Source organism: Astatotilapia calliptera, chromosome 4, assembly GCF_900246225.1.
Source record: "Astatotilapia calliptera chromosome 4, fAstCal1.2, whole genome shotgun sequence".
NCBI lineage: Eukaryota > Metazoa > Chordata > Actinopteri > Cichliformes > Cichlidae > Astatotilapia > Astatotilapia calliptera.
The window spans coordinates 30,286,823-30,311,164 of record NC_039305.1 but is presented as its reverse complement, the minus strand read 5'-3'; the positions used below and the strand labels follow the sequence as shown (position 1 = coordinate 30,311,164).

The following is a 24,342-nucleotide window of genomic DNA, read 5'->3' as shown; positions in this document are numbered from 1 at the left end:
CACATTGAAGAGAACGGCAACCTCAACATCGAAGTTTACCGGAAGCCCACACACACGGACCAGTACCTCCTCTTTGACTCCCATCACCCTCTGGAACACAAACTTGGAGTAATTAGGACCCTACACCACCGGGCAGAACATGTTCCCTCTAAGCCTGAAGGAAAAAAGAAGGAACACACACATGTAAAGGAAGCACTCAAAACGTGCGGCTATCCTAAATGGGCGTTCTTAAAGTCAGCAAAGAGGCACAGAAAAGAAGACCAGACACCAGCGAGGGAGGATAAGAAGGACAGACGCAACAACATTGTCATCCCCTATGTAGCCGGTGTATCAGAAATACTTAGGAGTTTTCTCCAAGCATGACATCCCAGTGCATTTCAGACCCAGCAACACGCTAAGACAAAAACTGGTTCACCCGAAAGACAAAACGCCAAAACACAGACTTAACAATGTGGTGTTTGCTGTACAGTGCAGCGAGGAATGCTCAGACCTCTACATTGGAGAGACCAAACAGCCACTTCACAAGCGCATGGCACAACACAGAAGAGCCACCTCCACAGGACAAGACTCAGCAGTCCATCTGCATCTAAAGGTCAAAGGACTGAGAACCTTCACAGAGATAAAGGACACTCTTTCGAGGATGCCAATGTCCACATTTTGGACAGAGAGGACAGATGGTTTGAAAGAGGAGTGAAAGAAGCATCTATGTCCACTGTGAGCGACCATCTTTGAACAGAGGCGGGGGTTTACGACACCAACTCTCTGCCATCTATAATCCAGTTTTGAGATCCCTTCCCAGACGCCTTAACGCCCACTCACATCCTGGGCCATCTGACCTCAGGAATTCACATGATAAGGTGGGGCCAGGTTTCACAATGAGCTCACCTTAAACTCTGGCTGATTGGGACACACACCCAGTTTCACACCTTGGCTCAGGCGATTAGAGGATCATCAGGGGTCCTTTTGTCCCTCTGTGGGGGAATACTCCCACTAGGTTTATATCTGGGACTCTCCACCATTTGACCTTAGAAATGAAGAAGCTTCTCGGATGAGAGGTGAAACATCTTCAAGCAACTTAAAGAAGTCCAGACGCTTTTCTTTGCAAGCTCCTTTGACTACGATGACCTGGATGACTGAGAACCTTCCCAGACATAGTGTCTCTCTATGTCTGTCTCCACATTGGGTGAGTGTTGAGTAATTGCATATGAGAGCATGAGGGTGGGGTCACTCTGGCACAGCTGGCTGCCAGCAGAGCTCACGGGCGTGTCACTGCAACTCCCTCTGGCTTCTGCTCCGCGGCTGCTGAGTGAGCTCTCATCTGGGGCTCTCCTCAGCTCTTTCTGGGACAGTGGCGCGGCTGCCCCTCTGTTGGTCTTCCTTGGTCTCTGGATGTCTGGAGTTTTGATGTCCTCCATACCTGCTTCATGCCCTGGTGGACGGGGCTGTGGCTCCCCCACACCCTCTAGCAGATCATTACATGAAGGAACCTTTTAAAAACAAGCGCGTTCATGCTCACAGGTATACTCACGGGTGCTCACACACACAAACTACACCCTTTTTGGCTCCTACCTCAAAGCACACTGTGCACTGTCGATCTTGCATGCTGCACAATAATGTTTACTATTTAGTATTTACTTTTTTCTTTCTCAAGAGGTGATCCAGGTGATTGATATATGTATTTTTTTTGTCTGCTTATTTTGTTGGTTTTTGTTTTTTTCCCTTCATCCCCGTCCCTCTTCTCTGCTGTTTTTCCCTCTTTCTTTCCCTCTTTTCCTCATTCAAGTCTGTCCCGTATCTAACAAGTGAAAACAAAAAATAAAATAAACAATAAAAGGTGAATCAAATAGATCATTACGGCAAGGCTGGGATGGTCCATTTGGTAAAGTAAATCCGTTGGGCATCTTTCTTCGCCTTTAGACAAGAATTCTGATGGCAAAAAAACCAAACGGGACAGGCAAAAAAAAGAAAAAGGAAATAAGCTTGACACAACACACCTATAAGCTAGTTTTGAACAGAACATTACACACCACATACCTCCATGCTTCAGTGACTGCAAATAACATTGTATTTGCTAAAGAGGTGTGTCTTTTCTTCTTTATAGGCTTTAATCCTCTAACATCTTTTAAAAAATACTCTCCCGAGTCTCCACAGATGAGGGAAACAATAATGATCAACATAATTTACATCAACAAAACAAAAACTATTTGCAGTTTTACTTTTTTTAAGGCACACCATGATATTAAGGTTTAAAAAACTACTTTTATTATTGTGGCTGCATATTTATTGGAGAAAGACAATTCATATGAAATAAAGATCCAGGAATTTAGTTTTAAGGTGAAACCTCAGGGGAGAGCCACTCTCTCTTGCTTGCCTCAGTGATACAACTTTTTATGTGTAGTGTTAGTCAATCACCATCTTCTGAAGCTTGTTTTCACCATGTTTACGTCCCTAAATGACTGAACAGATAGGTTAAATAGCTGTCAAACAGGTGTACCTAATAAAGTATATAAATATAAATGTATGGGCTCCTTTCCCTTTTGTGCTAAAGAACAATTTTCATAATGAAACGAACTAATGAATACCACAGCGCCAGAATCAGAGAGTATCGGAAAAATTAAAATTAACATAACTTATTTATTTAATTACAAAGATATTGGGTTTTTATTCTTATGGTATGACAAAAGTATAGAAAAAGCAAATTTCCTACCTCTTCTTCCAGCTGTTTATGGAGCCACAATAATTTAAAAAAAATTATTAGCGAGTGAAGAAAAACTGTTCTTGGAAAGCTTGAACAACTTCTAACAAAATCTATGAAAGGTGCAGTGTTTTTCTTTTGAGTTAACTGGTATCACAGTGGACAATAAAGCATTAGATAAAGACAGGAGGCGGAACCACTGAGCAAGGTTGGAAACAGCAGAAAAAAAGCTCAACCAACTGGTACATGCACAGATCTCCACCCTTCATTAACAGAAATAAAAACCAAACAACAAAACCAAACAAAACAAAGAGAGGTAAAAATATGTGCAAGTAAAACGCCTGCATTTAATCATAAGTTTCCAGAGGTGTGGACTCGAGTCACATGACTTGGACTCGAGTCAGACTCGAGTCATTAATTTTATGACTTTAGACTTGACTTGAAAAAATGTTGTAAGACTTTGTGACTTGACTTGGACTTTTACACCAATGACTTGGGACTTGAATTGGACTTGAACCGGTTTACTTGAAAAGACTTGATATTTTACCCCAAATATAAAATTTAACATGCATATTATATAGAGATTGAAAATGTGACATCATTCACGGGTAGAACCGCAAAGGATTCTGGGAACTCGTGGCAAGCGGTACTAGGCTTTCAATTAAAATCAGTTATACAGCGATAAAAAGAAACACAAAAATGTCAAGAAGCTGTTGTATTATTAACTGCAATAGCCGGTCGCATGACAGCCACGGGAAGCCGACGGGTAAAGAGATCGGTTGTTATCGGATTACGTCGTTGAAGAGAAATTGTTCGAGCCATGTTTCCGAAGTAACAAAGACGCGACTGGATTGCAGCCATTCTAAGACCAAATATAACGTCCCAGAACCCTCCAGCTCACAGGTTAGTCTGCTCCAAGCATTTACACAAAGGTCAGTCTGCTGTTGTAGTTAATGCGTCATTTTTCTTAACATAATTGGTGATATAGGTTACAAGCAAGTCTGGCGCTGAACAGAAATTGTCGCGCTATGCTCCTTTATTTATTGTGCATAAATAGTGAATTGTCCTGACACAATATTGCGTTTCGCTTCTGTTATTATGGTACATTGACAAAAACATATACTTTTATTCACAGGATAAAACAGGTTTTTTGTATCACTAATTGCCCAGTACGATTACAGCATACAATATTATTGTCACTGCTACATTTCTGTGATGCTACCAGAAATTATTTCCACTGCTAATTAATTACCATTGAGCTCAAAGGTCCTATTAATAAACGGTTAAGGAATGTGTATTTATGACGACGATTTGTGAGACTGGTAAACTTATGATACGTACGATGGTCTTTCGTTCTACACGGTGCATTTCAAGGTCCTGCACCCATCCGGCGGTAAACTGTACCTGGGCTTGTTGCAGTGACCTGAAGTTACTAAACTTCATGAGTGTATGCACTCACTCCAAGAACCGTATGCTTATAAATATGCATATAAATATGCTACGATGAGATAGCTGACTTCATCTAACTAGCAAATGTTGTCCAGGCTACGTTGGTGATGCAGTTTTTTTTAATATGTATGATATTTTTGTCATGCGATTTTAAAGCTGGTCCTACAACCGCATCCAAGAATAACATGCAGCTTATCTCAGAACTGTCGGTGAAAATTATTCTTGGAGCTAGGTTTAATTGAGCTGCATTTTAAAGAGGTGCAATTTTACAATTTGTGTATATTTTCTAAGTTCACTATTTTGTCATGTGTTGAGAAAAACACAGATTTTAAAATTACATGGTCTAATATTTACATTTAGCATAACTGCAACATGCTTTTTTTTTTTTTTTTTTTAAAGACTCGAAAGGACTTGAAATTCAAAATTTCAGACTTGTGACTTGACTCGGACTTTTACACCAGTGACTTGAGACTCGACTCTGACTTGCCTGACATTACTTGAGACTTGACTTGAGACTTGAGGATAAAGACTTGAGACTTACTTGAGACTTGCAAAACAATGACTTGGTCCCACCTCTGTAAGTTTCTCAAAGAGGGAGTGCAAGTAGGAAACTTGTCCATAGACAATTTACTGTCCATAGATTTTACACTACTTTTATTTATTTATTGTGTGGATGCCTGAATTTTTTTTGCAATATTTTTTGCCCATTTCTGCCATATCATCAGTGGCATCACTGATTTTCCTTGCCGGGTTGACCTGTGTTTTAGCTCAGTGAGTTGAGCATCTGTTCTCAGACTGGGAGGCCCGGGTTCAAATCCCGCTTATGGCAACATTTCTTTCAGTTAACAGTTAAACTTTTTTAACCCTCTTCAACACAAATTTTAGCTTTTTCACCCCTTTTCATTAGAATTTTAAGTTTTCTCACCACTTTTCAGCACAAATACTAGCTTTTTCAGCTGTTTTCAGCAAAAACCTCTTTTCAGCAGAAATTCTGCTGATTGAACTCTTTTCAGCAGAAATTCTACTGATTCATCTCTTTTCTGCAAAGTTTTCAGCCTTTTCACCTCCTATCAGCACAATTCTCAGCTGTTTCTGCTCATTTCAGCAAAATTGTCAGTCTCTCCACCTCTTCTTTGTGAGAATGACTTTGGCTCAGTGAGATGAAAAGCGGCTTTGAGACTGGGAGGCCTGGGTCCAAATCCCACTTATGGCCCACATTTCTTTCAGTTAACAGTTAAATTTTTTTAAACTCTTTTCAACACAAATTTCAGCTTTTTCACCTCTTTTCAGCAGAATTTTCAACAAAAGCGATTGAGAACCACCAAAAGGCACTTCGGTTATGAGTCTCCAGATGAGCCCATACAAGATGCACTTAAAAAAATGGAAACCACATTTTTTAATGTGGTAGTGGATACAGCCATCTCTTCACTTGATGAGAGTGAAGAGATGGCTAGCCCGACGTCCTGGGGCTAGCGATTTTTCCAGGCTACCAAAATCTATCTCTGCCCTGCCCGTCGGGCTATCGTAGGAAGGAAAAATATATGTCAATGCTTTTGCATTCTTTCGGAAATGTAGCTGGGTAATTATGTCATTGGCATCGGTGAGCCACTGTCAATATGTGACATATTGAAATCGCGTTTGAATTTGCGCTTGTTTTTTTGCTTTCACTTTGCAATTATGTGTTATGCAACTGTGTATAGAGAGCGACAGCACTGATTGGTGAGTGATGATAATTTGCGCACCAATTCCTCTGACATCGTCTTATCAATCGTTAGCTTACTATGCAAACATGACAAGTGAAATTTCCTGCAGCAAACTTAAACATGTGAGAGGTTGATCACGCAGAGAATCGCTGGCCGTTATGTGTGTGTGTGTGTAAAAGCAGCAGGATTTATATTTTAGTTCTGCTGAGCCAAATAAGACAGGTCAGAGTGAAGAAGTGACAGCCAAAGAAAAGCTTACCACAAAACGGAAAAGTTATGACAAATCAGACTATAAGGCAAAAAGAAAGTGCAGCTTTATGGTTTCATGGACAAAAGAATTTCTGTGGCTGCAATGACGAGCTAAATAACCAGGGCTGCACATAAGTGGTCCGCAGGTGCGCATTCGCTGTCAAAACAAAAGACACGCACAAGATAAGAAGTTGCAACGCGTGTTTGCGTACATAGGATTTTCTGGAGGAGGACAGACATTTGTTTAGAACCCTTAAATATGTCGAAGAAGCTCCTTTAAGCAATTACTTTGGTTTTCCTCCACCTCCAAAGAAATGTCAGAAGGAGTCCGAACCACAAAAGAAGCGCGTATTCTCAGAAAAGTATAAAAAAAAGTATATAAAATTAACCCTTATGTTTGCCTAACTACAACAATTTTGTCTATGAAAGCATTCTGTGTAGGGGTTTGGATAGTGTTCTGCTGCCTGCATCTCAGTATTATTAGTTATCACTTGCTGTTGTTTATGGTATCTAATATTTATATTTCAGAGCTATGGCCCAGCAGCATGACCATTTCAACAAAGATGTTATACTACTTCCAACTCCATCATGGGGAGTAGTGTGCAAACAAGGTTCAAAATTATGGTTACACAAACATGGGCACATCCTCAGTGCTTTTGAATTCCAGAAGACCTGGGACAACCAAACTGTCGTGAAACACCTCAAGGAAAGCTTTGGTGAACGCATTCCAGAGGATGTCAGGTAAAATACTATTGTTTATTGTTACTGTGTGTATTCATGTAATGACTTGTACTTAAAGATAATATACCAAAGTAAAGAAGTTTAAAATATTATTCATCATTATAAAAACATATGACTATACCAGTAGAATTTAAGTCATAAAAGCATACACACAAACAGAACAATATATAATAAAATATTTAACCAATACTTAAAATATTTAACTAATTAGCAATTGCTGTTGTCCCTATTTATTTTTTGTAGCCTCGAGTTTCTAATGGCTTGTGGCAATAAGCTGGTGTCTCCAAAGCTCCAAGTTGGTCAGGAGCTGAATGGGATGCTGATCCTAAAGGTTTTTAAAACCAAAGCCCTCTATGTAAGGCCATCAAGGACACTTTTAGTAAGTTACTAAAAGAATGAAAAGTAATCATGATTTGGGAAAAAACATGTCAACAATTGGGCTTCTAGCAAAATAGAATATATTTATTTAAAACAAGTGTTTGGGAGCAATCAATATTGATATTTCTTATTTTAATCTTTTTAAGATAAGCTATAATTACTTGCTTTTGATATATGTTTTTGGTCTTTTTCTGTTGAAGAGTGAATCAGATGAAGACAAAGATCCTTCCCACATCAGCTCCAAATCAGCATTAAGCAGTTGTGCAACTGATAAGGACAGTGACAATGATTGTTTTGAAGTTGATAGTTCAAAAATCCAACAAGACATGAGCAGCCAAGTCACTACAAGGTTAAGAAGTCATGTTAAAGGTGATAACCCTGGCACTAGCAGTGATGAAGAAGATGATACTGGGACCAACTGTATTCGAAGGAGTGTTGGTAAAAGGCAACGGGCAAAGCAAGGAAGTGATGGGAACAGCATTTGTGATGAAGGCTACATGGCAAGAAGTGATGACAAACCTAGCACAAGCAGTCACAGCAGAGATTTCAATGCAAGAAGTGAAGACATCCCTGCCATGAGCGTTAAAGATGAAGATTATTCTTCATATTTAACTCTCGTGGCATCGCTTTCTGGCGATTCTTCAGATGATGAGGATTTAAATCAAGCTATAATTGCGAGCTTGGAGAATCAGATGTGAGTAACAAACATACAGAATTTGAGTTTGAGACATAATTTGGGCTTTCCAGAATTGTCAAATCAATATAAACCTTTAAAGCTTTAACTCTCTATGATCAGTGTGACACATATTCTCAAATTCTGTAACATGACTACATGGCTGATATATTTTATTTTCTGTTTTATTTTCTTTTTTTAGTGCAGAAAAAGTCCCTGTTCAAGAGATACTGCTGGAACTATCGAAATGAGCACAAAACAGCAGTGCAAATTTAATATAAATCGCTCTGCTGTGTGGGAGGGAGCCTTGCGTGGTTTTCAAAGGCTATCTTATGATCCCAACTTGATGATCTGTGTGAAATTCTCAGATGATATGGGGAAAAATGAGGAAGGGCTTGATTTAGGTGGGCCGAGGAGGGAATTCTTGAGACTATTGATGGACACCATTGCCAGGTCAGCCATGTTTGAGGGGAAAGAAAACTGCAAGAACTTGGCTCTTGACAGTACTGGTAATTACCTATTTTTCTAAGATTAATAGTGGGAACTGTTTAACTGATATTTATTTTTACAGGCAACATTACTGACAATTTTGCTTTTCCTTTTATTCTGTTGCTTTGCAGCTCTCAGAGGGGACTGGTACTACATCTCTGGGAGAGCCATTGCAGTACATGGTGGTCCACCACCTAACTTTCTGTCACCAACAGTATTTTCCCTTCTGGTTGGAAATTCAGCAAATCCAGCCCTGGAAGACATAGCTGACCTGGAACTCTTTGAAAAAGTCCGAAAGGTCTCTATATGTTTATTTTATAAATCTTATAGTGAATTGAAAATAGTTTGTGTTCCAGTTTTCTTTTGCAGGGAATGTTTATCCGGATCAGTCTGGCCATTGCTGAATGCCAAGTTTTTATATTTTGCTGCTATATTAAACTAAGATTCAGTAGATAAGGGTAGACGAAAGAGTATATTTTCTCATTTTTTAAGCACATTGTAAACATATTAAAAAAATATGTGTAGTCATTTGACTTCCAATGTACGCGCGGGCATATTGTGATTGTGTAGACCACTGGTGGCTGGGTTCCTTCTAATAGGTTATAAGACTACTGAGTAACTTCCATAACAAGCCCTTCCTCTGCTCTTTGTGATGCTAGATATCTCAAAGTACAACCCTTGAGGACCTTGAAAAGTCAAAAGAACCTCTGCTTGATTACTTGGCCAGTGCAGGATGCCTGAGGCCTATGCGTTCACTAAGCGACAGGGATCTGCTGGTACATGATATTGTCATGTTTCAGGTCATACACAGGGTTCAAGGTCCATTTCAAAGGTATTTTGGTATTCTGTGTTTTTCAGATTAATTAAAATGGTGATAAAAATCTTACCCATTAATCAAAATGGCCAGTTAATAACCTAGTGAAGGAAATCTCTGTCCGTAGATAGAGCTTTTCCTCCTAAGGCATGGGCACCAATAAGCAGAGTTCATCCTTTAACATATAACAAAATTAAAATATTCTCATGCATGATCAACGGGCAATCACGGTACCGGCCGGAGTACCGGGAGCAGTTCAGAAGAACAAGAAGACACGGAGACCGTTCTAGGTGTCATTCCAAACTGACTCAAAGGTTTATTAAGTATACAACAGCTTATATAGAGGAAAAAGGTTCGTGTGTCAGCAGGTTCTCAGTTCAAACCGGTACAGACCAAATAAGGAAACGTCTTCCTGCCTTGTGAGCAGAGAAGTATCCTTTGTATAGTTCAGCTTCAATTTATGATCATCCCAGCAAAATACACTCCTAGACATAGAATACAGAGTTCTTTCATTAGTGAATTCTGAAACAAACCACCTGGCTTTTAACAAGCTCTTTTCTAAAAGATAAGGAAGGGAGGATGGGAGTAAGGAAGTGGTCTCGTCTCTGTGGTATTTTCGACCTTGGGGTACCAGCCTGTGATTCTTACACATCAATTCTTGGGTCAGAGAGAAAGAGAAAAACAACTAGTAAATGGGCCTTATTGAGTAACAGTTTTCCTGTATAATATCACTATAAAACAATATCCTGTAAATGCTACCATGGTATCAAAATATCACAACAGTTCCCTCCTTTTATCATGAAATGATAACATAGTATAAAGACAGAATGTAATAACATAATCTAAGACAAATCATAAACCTAAAACAAATCATAAATGTAACTAGTCCTTCGAGTAAGCTTAATATCAAAAATTCTGGCTCTTTCAGGCGTTGTGTGCTAAGCAGTAATTGCATGTGTGTGTGGATTGGATTGGATCCTGGCGCTGGCTCGCCGGAGATGTCGTCTGCTTGATCCGACGCCTGAGATGGTCCGATTGGGCTGGTCTTAACCCTGCTGGCATGAATCCACTGAGGTTGTCCGTCCGTAAGGATGCTGGTTCTTCGTCACTGCCAGTACAGCCTGGGGGCTGGAAAACGCGCGGCCTCCCAGAGCGTCCTTGGTTTTAGCGGCTTCACCAACACTGCATCCCCTGATCTCCACTTGTAGCTGTGGAGGGGAGAGGCTTAGAGAGACAAACTTTCTGATAGTTATTATTCAGTGTTTCTACCAAATTGTGGACATAGTGTGTGTGTGTGTGACCCCATAAATAACTTCCCCAAACCTGCCAAGAGTTCACCTAAGCAAATAGCACTTACGTCCTACCATAAAACAATAAAACAAGGCACGAACTCCCCCATGCTCCAGAGTGCTCTCTGATACACACAAAGTTTGCAGACTATCAAGGGTGATCAAACCTTTACCAATCTACAACTAATTATAAACCCTAAGCATATATAGATATTTCTAAGCTAAGCATAAAACATTGTTTAATGTTGTTTAATGTTAATTCTGGACCCCACCTCTTGACGCATGGACAACCATGCGTCAACTCACCAAACCTGGATCCCTGTCTTAAAAACTGCCTCCGGAGCCTGCATACACAAGATCTGGAAATAAAATCAAACTTCACATGTATAAACAATCATCTCAAAAGAGTAACAAGCATTCAGCACGGGCAAGACAAGTGTCATGTGCAGGTTTTTTTCAAATCATTAAATCACTATCATTACCATAATTCGCCCCAAACATGGATCATCCCATGTGCTCAGTTAACATTAATGTAATCGGTGACTGCTCTTAAGCAAAGTCACTCCACTCATATATTATTTATTATTATTATGGGCTCAAAGTGGCCAGAAAAGAGCCCACAACAAACTATTCCATAAACACCGTAATCTCTTATTTGTTTCACTCATGTCACTTGTCCGTTTCAGCTGAATTCTCCACATGCAGTCCCAGAAAAAACAAACATAAGCAATACGCATAGACTGTGGTCAGACGGAGGTCAGACACAGGTCAACAGGTTCCAGAGGTGCCATAAAAACACCATAAAGTCAACCCTAGCTGTGGAAAGAATGTCAGTCACATGTAAACCCAGATATCCTGTAGTAGGAAAACATTAACTAATCCTCTTATAAATCACATGCTGTAAAAAGAAATGTAAATGTTAGCGCTGCGCAGGTGTGTACACTTTCTCACAGTAATGTCTGTGAGCAACTCTAGTTAGTGAATGACACACACATAATAAATTCACAGACAGAGAAAATGGCATTTAAAAAATTAAATCGTCATGCAACCTCGAATGTTGCTGTCATCTTTCTGCTCCTGTAACAAAAAGCACATAAATTCATCGACCCTTTTGTCCTGTCTAGGTGGAGGTTAACCTTAAGTCGTGGTCAAGTCTTGTCAGCTTTTATCAGTCGGTCAGTCAGTTTGTTTTTATTTTATTTCCATTCATACATTCATTCATTCTTTGTTTCTTTCTTTGCTGATAGTGGAACATGTCGTCGCATTTTAGTTTCCACTTCCAGCAAAATGACGTCATTTCAAAAAAAGAAAAAGAACTTTAGATAGGATTACATCGCTGAATCCAGTTTTAGGCTGGGACACTTATTATAAGTGGCCTTCTCCAGAACCCAATTTAATGTGGAGAAAACTCACTTGACACAATTTTCTCGACGACGTGTAGCATTTTTAATTCCCGACGTGCGGATCTGCTTAAAGAAAAGAAAATAGACAAACAAAATCAGTGCCTGTTTAAAAGATAAAAATGGAAAATAACAGATTATCAAACAAAACTCTCAGTGCACTGTAAAAGTATCAAAATAAAAAGGCCTTGTTAAGTCATGACACAAACTCCTCATCAACTTCACAACAGAAGAAGAATCATCAGCTAGATTCACTCCAAACCAACCATCAGCTGCACAAAACAACATTACCCTAATGTCTTTTTAGCTATGAGTTTAATCACCAGGTCTGTGCTCTTCACTCATTTAAGGCCACAGATCTATTTTATTCAATTTTCCTTTTCCCTTCATCATAAAACATGTGACATGCTGTCATGCACTTCATAAAAAAGTTTGTTATGACGTATTCAAAATTGTGTATCTAGATACAGAATTCACTCGCACATCAAAGCAGGAAACTCAGTGTTTTAGAGTTTCCACTTAACACACAAACTCCAACACATCTCATTCACTCGTGCTAAAATTCAATCACCTTTCATTAATCTAAAACCAATCAACTAATTTGCATATCAGCTATTAACCCACTAAGTTGACAGGACAACAGGAAAGCATGTTCAAAATGTTATCACAAAAGACAATTTCCCTCATACAGTAAATTACTTATGCTGCATTAATCAAGCAGGAAGCTTCTCCCAATTTACCATTTTAACACTAAATTTATTGCCTGATCACTGATTTATCAAACCAGGATTTTTCTCCCACAAAAGTTAAATTGCTGTCCTGCAACCTATAGAGTCAATTTATTTATTTTTTGAATAAATTCGGTTTTGATAACAAGTGTCTGCTAAATTGACACTATTTTAACACTGATGAAAGATAACAAGCTAATTTTCATTGCACGTGTGTGGGGCTGTATATCCAGCAGAGCATGCAATGTGCTATGAGTTTCACTGGTCTTTACATCACACGAGGTGACTTGGACAAGATAATAAACAGACTCACACACTTAAAATGTTGTCTAATCTTCATGAGTTCTCTTGTGTTTGGAGTGTTAGTATAGTTAATGCATGTTTTGTTTTTGTGTGATTTTGTATATGTTCCTATTCTCGCAGTGTTTAAAACTCCGTCTCAATTTTCCACTTAAGCAGTCAGTTTTCTTTTCCCCAGGTTTGCTAACCCAAAGTTTGATAACCCACATTTAATAACAAAATTTGTGTTATCACCACTCTCATTCTATTGTCCTCTGATGCGGTTGCTGAAGTGCTGCTGCTGCTGCTTTCTTGGGCGATTTCTAGCAGGTCCTGCCGGTTTCTTGGCTTTTTGGCCGCGACGGGCGTCTTGGCGTTGGTCTCGGTAGCCTTGTTCATCTTGAAAGATCCGAAGGCCCCTGGTCTGTACCAGAGTGCCCTTCGCGACCAGGCTTTTGAAGGCGGTCTTGACACGGGCTTTGTTCTTGTCCACATCCAGAGCCTGCTTGAGAGCGGCCGCGGACATGCCGTTGCGCCTTGAAAGCGGCCACAGCTTTCACAATCAACTCGCCCACGCTGGGGCCGACCCTCGGCTTGGACCTCTGCACAGGGCGTGTTTATGATGGAGCTTTTCCGACCACAGCCACATGCATGTGGCCTGCCGAGTCACTCAGTCCTTTCTGAACATGTTGACATGCTGCCGCCGCCGAACCTGGCCTCAGATCCAGCAAGCTCAGCGCGCTGATCTCCAAAAGGTCCCGAAAGCCAGAAAGACGTCAAATAAATGTCTCGTTCTAAGAGCTCGGACAAAAACTGCTCTTCACACCGCCATCTTGTTCGCCCCTCCGTGGAAGTCATCCAATCAGATAGGAAGATAGGTTTTGCTAGTGATGGCCCGCTTGAAGCTGACGCTCCGGAGCGTGTGTCGAAAAAAACAACACACTGGTTCAGAAGCACTGTGTCGAGGCTTGCTTCGTTTGGCAAAAGTCACGTGACCAGTGACGTCCGAAGCTTCATTACGCACGTAACTGCTTCGGTACCTGATTCAAACAGATATAAGGAAGTGAATCATCCACGGGATTCGTGGAGTGTGTTGATGGTGACAGATAGCGACGAGGTGATCATTCCACTGACAGATATGGAGCCAGCGAGGAAGAGAGGACGTTCTGGCGTGTGGGAATATTTTGAGTTGATTTTGCTCAATTCATTTTATCTGCCGAAGTGAAAAACTTGAAATGTCCAAAATCATGTTTTCATAATGTAAATATCATTACAGCATATGACTTTAGGAACACTTCCATGTGAATTAAAGCTAATGAAGACTACAAAAATGTATTTGACACTAAACGTACATTACATTGCTACAGTTTAGAAAATCATTTTGTTTATTGTTTTTAGGTGATAGTCTGCAGGACCCAGGAATACCTGCATATCTACCAGCTTGCAGTGTAGTTCCTGCACTCCACAGCCTCTTCTGTTCCATGCAAGTGGATTTTCTCCAGGGCAGGAGAAACTATTTCTAAGTTTAGGGTTAGGGTTAGGGTAACAGTTTTCCTGTATAATATCACTATAAAACAATATCCTGTAAATGCTACCATGGTATCAAAATATCACAACACCTAGTATAACTGATTGTGCCAAATTGATAATATACAATTAACTTAGAAGCATGAAATTGCAGAATTATTGAATAAAATTTCTTTGTGCTGTTTATCCAGATTTTGTGAAGGTCTGAAAACTCTTGGGGTTCTCGAGAAAATGAGGAGGCATCCAGACAGTTTTCGCCCTCTGTTCTGCTATGAGCCACATATGCTGACTGCTGACCAGGTGGATGATCTTTTCAACATTCATCTATCTCCAGAAGGAAGCAACAGAAGAGCTGCTGAGGAGATGGTTGTTACCTTCTGGAGAGACTATCTCCAAGATGCAGAAGGTAATTGTCACTTTAGTGCACAATAAATAGATATAACGATTTATAGGTTAGCATTTCTGAAATCTTTATTTTAAATAGCATACTCAATAACAATAACACCACATTACCCTCTTGGTTGTAGTAACATTTTTACATAGTTCTTTGAGACTATTGAAAGATGAAAAGCATGCTCTATAGTCATTGCAATAACAGTCATTAAGATTCTTGCTTTAGATTTGTACTCACTGACAATTTATGTTAGCCAAATGAAATAACCTTTTAACACTTTTTTCCTTCTCTGTTTTATGCAGAAGAAGAAGGACCTTCCAAATTACAGAAGATATTGGCCTTTGCAACTGGAGCAACTGCGGTGCCACCTATTGGCTTTTCCCCAGCACCCTCGATTGAGTTCATTCATAGAGGAGACGATGACTTCTCTTCTACACCAATTTTCCCTCTTGCCAACACGTGTGTTAACTGCATTAGGCTGCCACTGCATGTTTCATACCAGCTGTTCAAGGAGAAGTTTGATTTTGCATTAGGTAACACTTACGGCTTTGGCAGGGTATGAACACATTATGCTGGAGGAGTTTGCGTGTTTCTCTTTTGTATTGGTCTCTCTATTGATTCAAAGTGAGTATTGAGTATTAACTTGTTAAGGTTTTAATATTTCCAAATTTACCTGCCTCAGTCAAATTGATGTTTTAAGACATCAATTTGACAAGAAGTGATTGTTCTTCAGGATTCATACAGGTAGATACCAATTGTTTAACAGCTCGTCAGAAGTTAATTTAGATTGTTGAGTTTGAATATAAAAAATTTGTGTCACTTTACTCATTTCATGTGTATGTCCATCGGTTTTTGATTTGGTTGTCTTTGTGTCTGTTTATTCTTCTGCCTGTGTCAGTTTCTGTTTGACAACAGAGCTGTCATTTTATCATTTTAAAGAAACTGGTTTCAATATGCTAGTTTCGATCACATATGTTTTCTGAAATGTTTTTTTATATATCTTTTTTTTATTTTTTGCAAAATATTTTATTTAATGTAGAAGGTGTAAAAGTGAAGAAAACACATCTATTCCATGATTTCCATCATTTTCTAATGGAATCACTTGTTGAATTATGTTCATTGCAGTCTCATTTATGTTGATGTCAATATCTGGAATAATGACATTATTGTTTGTTTGAAGTTCTGGTAATGGCCCTTCTTCATCAACGCCATAATAATTATCAACATGAAAAATGTCATTTATAAACGACAGGATTCCCACATTGTTTGTGACACCTGTATGCCACAGCTGAAGAGGGGTCTGTCCTCCTTGTGTAGAGAGACCATGGTTGTTCCACTGATTGACAAATTCTGTTAATGCTCTTTCAATCCTTGGCAAATAAACATAATGCAGACAAAAAAGATGTAGCTCATTCAGTGAATCCAACATACCCTGTTCTTCCATAAAGTTAAAGATATTTATAAAGTGTCTTGATACAACTCTGTTGAGTTCTGCCCACAGTCTTTCAATTCTTTGGTTATGTACTGAAACACCTGTAATAACACTGCCTACTCCTCTTCTCTGTAACATAAAACGAGCAACCTGTATATTTTCCATACCATGATCACACCTGACCCTTAAGGGCAAACCAAAGTTTTGTATTCCTTCCAAAAATAATGACAAGACACTTGAGGCTCTGTTATTGGATAAGCAACGTAAGTATATGATAGTTCGGCTGAAGCCATCAACACAGCCATGCAGGACCAAGCGCCATCTAATCAACTTGTGGTTGCCGTCAAAATGCCTGTTGAGAGATCAGAAAGCATTACTACAGTTCCACATGTTTGTTCATATTATTTAGTAGTGAATTCCTGACCCTGTACTTAAACAAAAACTAGAGGTTTCATTTTGTACATTTACTTCAACAACAGCACACCTCTCTCTCTCTCTCACACACACACACACACACACACACACACACACACACACACACACACACACACACACGTGCTTACACGTGCACACACATACACACAGTGGCATAAAATGTCTTTTTCCACACTACGTTTACCTGGCACAATTGATGTTAGAGATTAAAATTGTGATGTAAAATAAAGGATTAAACAACTCAACAGTATATACATTAGACAACATCTAAATTGATGTACTATGAATCCCCCAAATATTTAACATACTTATATCAATTTCAGTTTTTTTGGTTATTGTTATTTTTTTTATTATTATTATCTTATGCTGATCATATAGATTAACTTCAGTAATGTTTTGAATGAAGGACCATTAATTTTGATGTATTGTGTTAATACTTTTAAACACAAGGCCTGACCATTTGTTTCAAACCAGTGAACTTACCATAAGTGGTTGGGGGCCTGAACACTATAGATCCTTCGCCTTATCGCATGATGACGTCTAAATGCACGTCCAATAGGATCCACTTCCTGTAGACTTTGTCTGACCCTCCAACGTTGAACTCTTAAGCCACGAGATCTCAGACTTCCAAGAATGTATACTTCCCCTGCATTTGGAGTGTTCTGTAGGATATCCGTCACAAGGCCATTCAGTTCTTGATTTGAAATATCCACATAGCTTAATGGCTCAACTCCCAAAGTTTGTCTGTGTCTGTACAGGGTTCTTCGACTTATTCCAAAGCATGATGCAATTCTCTGCCATGTCATACCAATGGAAACAAAGTGAGAAATCTGTTCAGCAGATATAGTGTATCGTGGCCGACCTGGATGACCACTCAAGGTGGTTGGGGGTAACAATCTGTGGGTCACATAAGCAGATCTCTGTCTAGCATCATATTCATGTAGCAAGCTGCAAAAGCATCTATACAAGGATTGTAGTAGGTTGGTGGCAACCCTATTATTGGGATCATATCGAGATACAGCAGCAAGAAATTCTGATAGAGTTCGTGTATGATCATCTAGCTCTCTATAAAGCCGCTCTTGTCTGATATTGTCCGAATTTTCATTTTGGAGCGCCCCAATACATTGCAGAGCACAAGTAAAAAATCTTTCAACATCTTCTTCATTGGTTCTCACCTCAAAAAACAAAGAAAGTATGTAAAAAATGACAAGGATCTGATGTAATTTCATTGTAGATGAGGTACTGTCAGACACAGTCTTTCCAGATTATACGGGCAGCTAGCATAGCATAGCATGCCCCGACTTGTTGCAATAGGCTGCTACCCTACAACAATGTTTGGATAGTCACTGATGAAGGCAAAAGATTTTTCAATTATACCTCTAACAGACTGTTGTAGACGTCACCGCGGTGTTAGCTGTGCATTAATGTGTTATTTGTTTTTCCTCACCTTCCTGTGCAGCTGAAATACCTTCCTGTTCAATTGAAATCCTCTTGGTTTTCATTAGTGTGTGTGAGAGCGTTTCAGTAGTGTGTGTGAGAGCGTTTCAGTAGTGTGTGTGAGAGCGTTTCAGTAGTGTGTGTGAGAGCGTTTCAGTAGTGTGTGTGAGAGCGTTTCAGTAGTGTGTGTGAGAGCATTTCAGTAGTGTGTGTGAGAGGTAAAATTTCAGTTGTGTGTGTGAGAGCGTTTCAGTAGTGTGTGTGAGAGGTAAAATTTCAGTAGTGTGCGTGAGAGCATTTCAGTAGTGTGTGTGAGAGGTAAAATTTCAGTTGTGTGTGTGAGAGCGTTTCAGTAGTGTGTGTGAGAGGTAAAATTTCAGTAGTGTGTGTGAGAGCGTTTCAGTAGTGTGTGTGAGAGCGTTTCAGTTGTGTGTGTGAGAGCGTTTCAGTAGTGTGTGTGAGAGCGTTTCAGTAGTGTGTGTGAGAGGTAAAATTTCAGTAGTGTGTGTGAGAGCGTTTCAGTAGTGTGTGTGAGAGCGTTTCAGTAGTGTGTGTGAGAGGTAAAATTTCAGTAGTGTGTGTGAGAGCGTTTCAGTAGTGTGTGTGAGAGGTAAAATTTCACTAGTGTGTGTGAGAGCGTTTCAGTAGTGTGTGTGAGAGCGTTTCAGTAGTGTGTGTGAGAGGTAAAATTTCAGTAGTGTGTGTGAGAGCGTTTCAGTAGTGTGTGTGAGAGCGTTTCAGTAGTGTGTGTGAGAGCGTTTCAGTAGTGTGTGTGAGAGGTAAAATTTCAGTAGTGTGTTTGAGAGCATTTCAGTAGTGTGTGTGAGAGGTAAAATTTCAGTAGTGTGTTTGAGAGCATTTCAGTAGTGTGTGTGAGAGGTAAAATTTCAGTAGTGTGTTTGAGAGCATTTCAGTAGTGTGTGTGAGAGCGTTTCAGTAGTGTGTGTGAGAGCGTTTCAGTAGTGTGTGAGAGCATTTCAGTAGTGTGTGTGAGAGCGTTTCAGTAGTGTGTGTGAGAGGTAAAATTTCAGTTGTGTGTTTGAGAGCGTTTCAGTAGTGTGTGTGAGAGGTAAAATTTCAGTTGTGTGTTTGAGAGCGTTTCAGTAGTGTGTGTGAGAGGTAAAATTTCAGTTGTGTGTGTGAGAGCGTTTCAGTAATAATGTCCCTTACGGCACCTCATACTCATGCACACACACACACACGCACGCCTGTGGCCATCTCCCTTTACAACTCCTCCATCTAACACACTGTAAACACTGCAATAGGTAGACCCTTTTTACACACGCTCTTTTCCACTCTGTAATATTCTTGTCAATTTTCTTGATATGTATTTATAATCACCTCTGTTAATCCTCTGTTAAAAAGGTGCTTGTCTGAATGGCTCAATCCGGTCGTTAAATCTGACATCACTAGCCGTGTCTGGGCCTAAACTCCGCTGCAGGTCCATATATCAAACGATCACTATGGCATTACTGAGAGTTGAAAAACTGTCTAAAGTCTTTCATCTTTAATAAAATGATCAGCGTTCTGCTCTACCAGGTGTAACAGTTGAGTTTAACATCCAGGCATCCATGAAAATGGAATTTATGACATTTAACGGAGTTAGAAGTTAGCAGGGAGTTAGCTCGCTAGCTTCTATCTAAATACAATATAGCATGTCCTGACTGCGGGGTTTGGAAACAAATTAAAACGTACAGCTCTGTTATCACTTCCAACATAAATGAAGACAGAAAACAGCAGTGACGTTTGTAGGGTTAGTGAAGTTTGGCTAGCTGGTATATGATGTGCTACGTGACCGCTAGCGACACAGCTATGTTAGCATAATATAAACAAGCTAACTTTTTTCCACTCGATAAACGTTAACGTGAGTGTTCTCGGTGGTCAGGAACAAATGCAATCGCATGGCAGGATGCTGTAAACGGACCAAACTTCAGCCAGGAGAACAACTGAGATAATCCATCCACAATACGAGGTTAGTCATTCATGCTGGGCTGTAGTTACATCCCAAGGTTTTAAAAACTGAGCTTAAATAAATGATTAACAGTAATAAAAGCCGAGGGAGGTCACAGTGATCACTGACTGTTTTAGGAGCTTTTTGAGATTAAATAGAAGAAAATACAAAACATTAAACATGTTAACAACACAAAAGCCATATTAAACGCAGACTACTTTAGGCCCGGAAGTAGGATTTGTCACGTCATCACTTAAACTATAGCACACGCGCCTGTATCTCTCATTGGTGTTAAAGCAGGGAAAACTTTTTGTTATCAAATGCTGAATTTATCCACTGCTGACTCTCCAGCTTGCAGGACAATAGGTGAAACGTTTGTGAAAACAGAGAAGAAAATAAATAAATAAATAAATAAATAAATATATGAAGACAGAGAGAGTCTGGTATGACCAAGCAGTAATCAGACAATAAATTTAGTTGGTAATATAATAAATTGTGAGATGTTTTCTGCTTGATTGATGCAGCACAAGTAATTTACTGTATGAAGGAAATTCTCTTTTGTGGTAATATTTTGAATGTGACCTGTCAACTTAGCGCATTATAAACTGATATGCAAATTAGTTGATACTAGATTTGGAAAAATGACTGGATTATAAAATAAGTGAATAAGATGTAACAGAGGGTTGTGTGTGGAGGAAGGTTTTATGGTGGCACACATCTGTTTACGTGGGAGAAAACTCCTTACGTGATATGACATTTAGCAATTTGCAAATTGTGATGTTTACAGAACTTTTATTTTGAAAGGTCGAATGTAATGCACTCCACACTGTATATAAATGCCACTTGTTTTGCACATATTCAACTCTGTATATTTTATATATTTTATTATTATTATTATTATTTTTTATTTTTTTTTATTTTTATTTTTTTACTATTTAATTTGTAAAAATGTGTATACACACACACACACACACACACACACACACACACACACACACACACACACACACGTAGGAAAATATTTAGTATACACATCCAGAAATGCATACACTATTATATATTGTACATATATTTATTAGTTTCAGGTTGGCCATTCTTGTATTTTGCTCGTTTGTGTTGTTGTGTTTGCACATCTCTGTTGCTTGTGGGGCTCGCACACAAGAATTTCACTCGCATGTGCTGTGCCAGTGTGCCTGCACATGTGATGTGACAATAAAAGTGATTTGATTTGATTTCATTTGATTTGATGTAAGGCGGAAGGACGAGATATAAAAAGGGAGACAACAGAAAACGGTAGATGAACAAGTTAGTGCTGCAGACTGTGTTGCCGCTGCAAGCCTGAGAATTAAAGAATGGAACTGAGAAATACTGAAGGTGTCATCATTAATGTTTGAGGCATAAAGATGTAGCCGGATGGGCTACTCGCCCTTCTTTTTCTCTCTTTCTCGCTCGCTCTACCACCTTCGCTCTCTTTCCGCTGCACTGGCTCCTTGTATCGTGTGATTGGGTTAATTAGGAACCCACCTACATATTGATTACAGCGTGGTGTTTACCTGTATAAAGGGAAGCCGTTTTTTTTTGTTGGATCATTCCTCCCGAGCTTCTGGTGCGATACAGCAGTAAATGCTGGCCTATTGGTTCGGATTGTGTGACTGCTACAAGTAGGCCTCCTTTCGACCTCTGATTTCTCTCAAAAGTCAGTAACTAGTAGTCATAATTCTGCGGCCTGCTTCCAGCTGTGGTGGAGAGACGCGTGAGTTGCGTTCACCGTACAGTACAGCGCCTCCAGTCTTGGGGTAAGCCGCTTATATTATAGCTGCTAGTATTTGTAAATTAGAGACGATTAAGGTTATCTTTGCCTTTTTTTGTTTGTAGGGTTTGATTGCTGCCGCACGTCCTCAGGGACCAACTGCCTGATTTTAAGCAAAGAGTCGAGACGCCTGCCTAGCTGCTGTCTTGTCTTGCCCTGTTTTATCTTGTGTTCCGATCTGTTGGCCGTCCAGTTTTGTTCCTGCTGCTGGCCTCTCCTCGCCCCTGGGGGCTTCGGGTCTCACGTTAAGCCCCTTTTTGGACTATCGTTTTACTCCAGCTTTCGCGGCTGGTCGGGGCGATCTTCAGCTGCATATTGGGCTGGTGTTACAAAAACTGGTACCATCTCTCCCTTTCCCTCTTCCAGTTGTGGAGAGCTGCGCGAGACTGAGTAGGGCTACGGACAATCGGAACCAGCACCATCTGTGGGCTGGCTCGCAGAGCACGAGTGTTTCCAATCTGTGCTCTGTGGTGTGTATGTGGGTCTCAGTTTTCCTTTTAATTTCTTTTTTTTAGTATATAGAGAGCCTTTATGTCCCATGTTTTGTTTTTTTATCCTGTTTAATGTGTATATCTTGTGCTTTTATTTCAGTGAACTGAGGATCTACCAGCGGCCGTGGGACCTTAGGTGGCGGGTGGTTTTCCACACTTTTGTTGTACAGCACCAGGTTAATAGACTATAGTGGGTTTTTTTGTGTGGTTTTCTTTTGGTCCACCGCTGCTGGTAAGTCACAGTTGTATGTTTATTTTTTTGTAATTTGGGACACTATTTTAGACATTTAGTGCACTGTCTTTGTTGTTTTGTTTTTATTTATTTTTTAATAAATAAAATGGTGTTAATACATTGAGCCGGCCTCAGTGTGCATCCCTGAACCTGTGCAAACGTTGTTGTTTTTTAAGTTCATATTTCCTGGGGGCTAGAATTCCCCCAGGTGGCGTTGTCATTTTATCATTTCTTTTATAACCCCGCTGACCACTTGGTCACATACTTGGCGTTGGTCGACAGGATGCACATTTGAGGTAGATGTTTGGTCTTGTAAATTGTTTTTTTTTTTTTTTTTGCAAAGATCACAGTTCACCTGTTTGAAGGCTCTATTTGTTTTAGAGTGTGATTATAGACACGACAGCAGTATCCAGGTAGGAGGAAGAGTAATAGGATTTTAGCACCTTGCTGATTTAATTTTCCTTTTTTTGGTCAAAATTTATTATGGAGGAAGAATTGCAGCAACTTAGAGACTTGGTAGCGCAGTTAAAGGCAGATAATGAGCAATTGCGCCGGGATGGGGGCGCTGTGCTCGAGTCTGGTGGTGGTGCCGCGTCGTCCTCCTTCGTACCAGCTGGCTGCATACCAAATGTTGGTAGCCAGGCCGCCGTTACAGAGCGATTGGTGGTGGTGCCTAGGGACCGTAAATGTCCCATGTTCAATGGCAGAACGGGCATCAATATAGCTGAATGGGTCGAAGAGGTTCAAGCGTGCATGCGTGCCCGGCACCTGTCTGTTGCTGATCAAGCTTTCTTTATTTTTGACCATTTAGAGGGAGAAGCAGGGGAGGAGATCAAATTTCGCCCTAATTTAGAGCGAGGGGATCCTGCTCGGGTGTTGACCATTTTAAAGGAACTGTATGGTAATGCGAAGTCCTATGTCACTCTGCAGCAGGCTTTCTTTTCGAGGAGACAGCCGGAGGGAGAGACTTTGCAGGAGTTTTCCTTAGCGCTAATGGCTCTGATGGAGCAAGTAAAACAAAGTGCACCTGATGGTAGGGCTGCTCGATTATGGCAAAAATGATAATCACGATTATTTTCACTGAAATTGAGATCACGATTATTTGACGATATTTATTTAACCCTTTAAGACCTACTATAGAACCAAGTCCACCAGAGCTTATATTATTTTTTTTACATGCTGTAGTGCCATTTGTGGGAGCATTTCAAGTTGCTATACATCAATACAACTGTTATAGCCCATATTTTAATAATATGTATGCATTAAGTGCATAGTAATTACATAAATTGCAAAAAAGTGCAATAAACTACAAAAAAAATTGAAAATCGCTTTTGTTTTGTTTACATATATTTCTACTTGGAGAAATTTAAGAGGTTTATCCCTCAAAACTTTAAATACAATAAAGTTGCAAAAAATAGTTTCACACCACAGGAAATTTATTTTGAGTGTCTTCATAGTTTTATTTTGGAGATACAGCAATTTTTATATACTGCAGGAAAAACAAAAAACAATCCTATGATGCAAATTTGCAAAGAAAACAGCAGGTGCATCATTTCACTGTGGGAAGTGTTACGAACAGCTGATAGGAACGGCGAAGCGTGTTTCTGGAATATTATGTTTTTGTTCCTGCAAGCGCTTTTTATGCAATTTTTGCAAAGCTATATGTGGAACGAAACCATGACCGAGGACAAGTTGATGGCATCAGATGTAAGTACAACTCCTCCGGTTTCATATGCAAAACAAATT

At 39.8% G+C, this 24,342-nt stretch overlaps 2 protein-coding genes across 4 annotated transcripts in view; one reads left to right on the top strand and one right to left on the bottom strand.

Annotated features, from left to right (window-relative positions):
* The window catches only part of LOC113021406 (beta-1,4 N-acetylgalactosaminyltransferase 2-like), a 45,664-nt gene extending 42,777 nt beyond the window's left edge, over positions 1-2,887 (bottom strand). Inside the window, exon 1 of the mRNA XM_026166049.1 lies at positions 2,708-2,887. The gene's annotated coding sequence lies outside the window, so the exon portion shown is untranslated. The remainder of the gene's footprint in view (positions 1-2,707) is intronic.
* Positions 1,486-16,728, top strand: LOC113021409 (G2/M phase-specific E3 ubiquitin-protein ligase-like). 3 transcript variants are annotated; one of them, XM_026166054.1, is made up of 9 exons: positions 1,486-1,518; positions 6,625-6,837; positions 7,081-7,216; positions 7,416-7,909; positions 8,091-8,397; positions 8,509-8,675; positions 9,037-9,209; positions 14,606-14,820; positions 15,111-16,728. In XM_026166054.1, exons 5-9 carry the CDS (start codon positions 8,136-8,138, stop codon positions 15,368-15,370), a joined length of 1,077 nt encoding a protein of 358 aa, XP_026021839.1. In that variant the 5' UTR covers positions 1,486-1,518; positions 6,625-6,837; positions 7,081-7,216; positions 7,416-7,909; positions 8,091-8,135; the 3' UTR covers positions 15,371-16,728. The 3 variants fall into 3 exon arrangements, 2 of the variants coding, with proteins under 2 accessions (XP_026021839.1, XP_026021838.1); XR_003272293.1 differs by lacking the exons at positions 1,486-1,518; positions 9,037-9,209 and having other exon boundaries at positions 6,570-6,837; XM_026166053.1 differs by lacking the exons at positions 1,486-1,518; positions 6,625-6,837 and having other exon boundaries at positions 7,066-7,216.
* Positions 16,729-24,342: the final 7,614 nt, after the last annotated feature.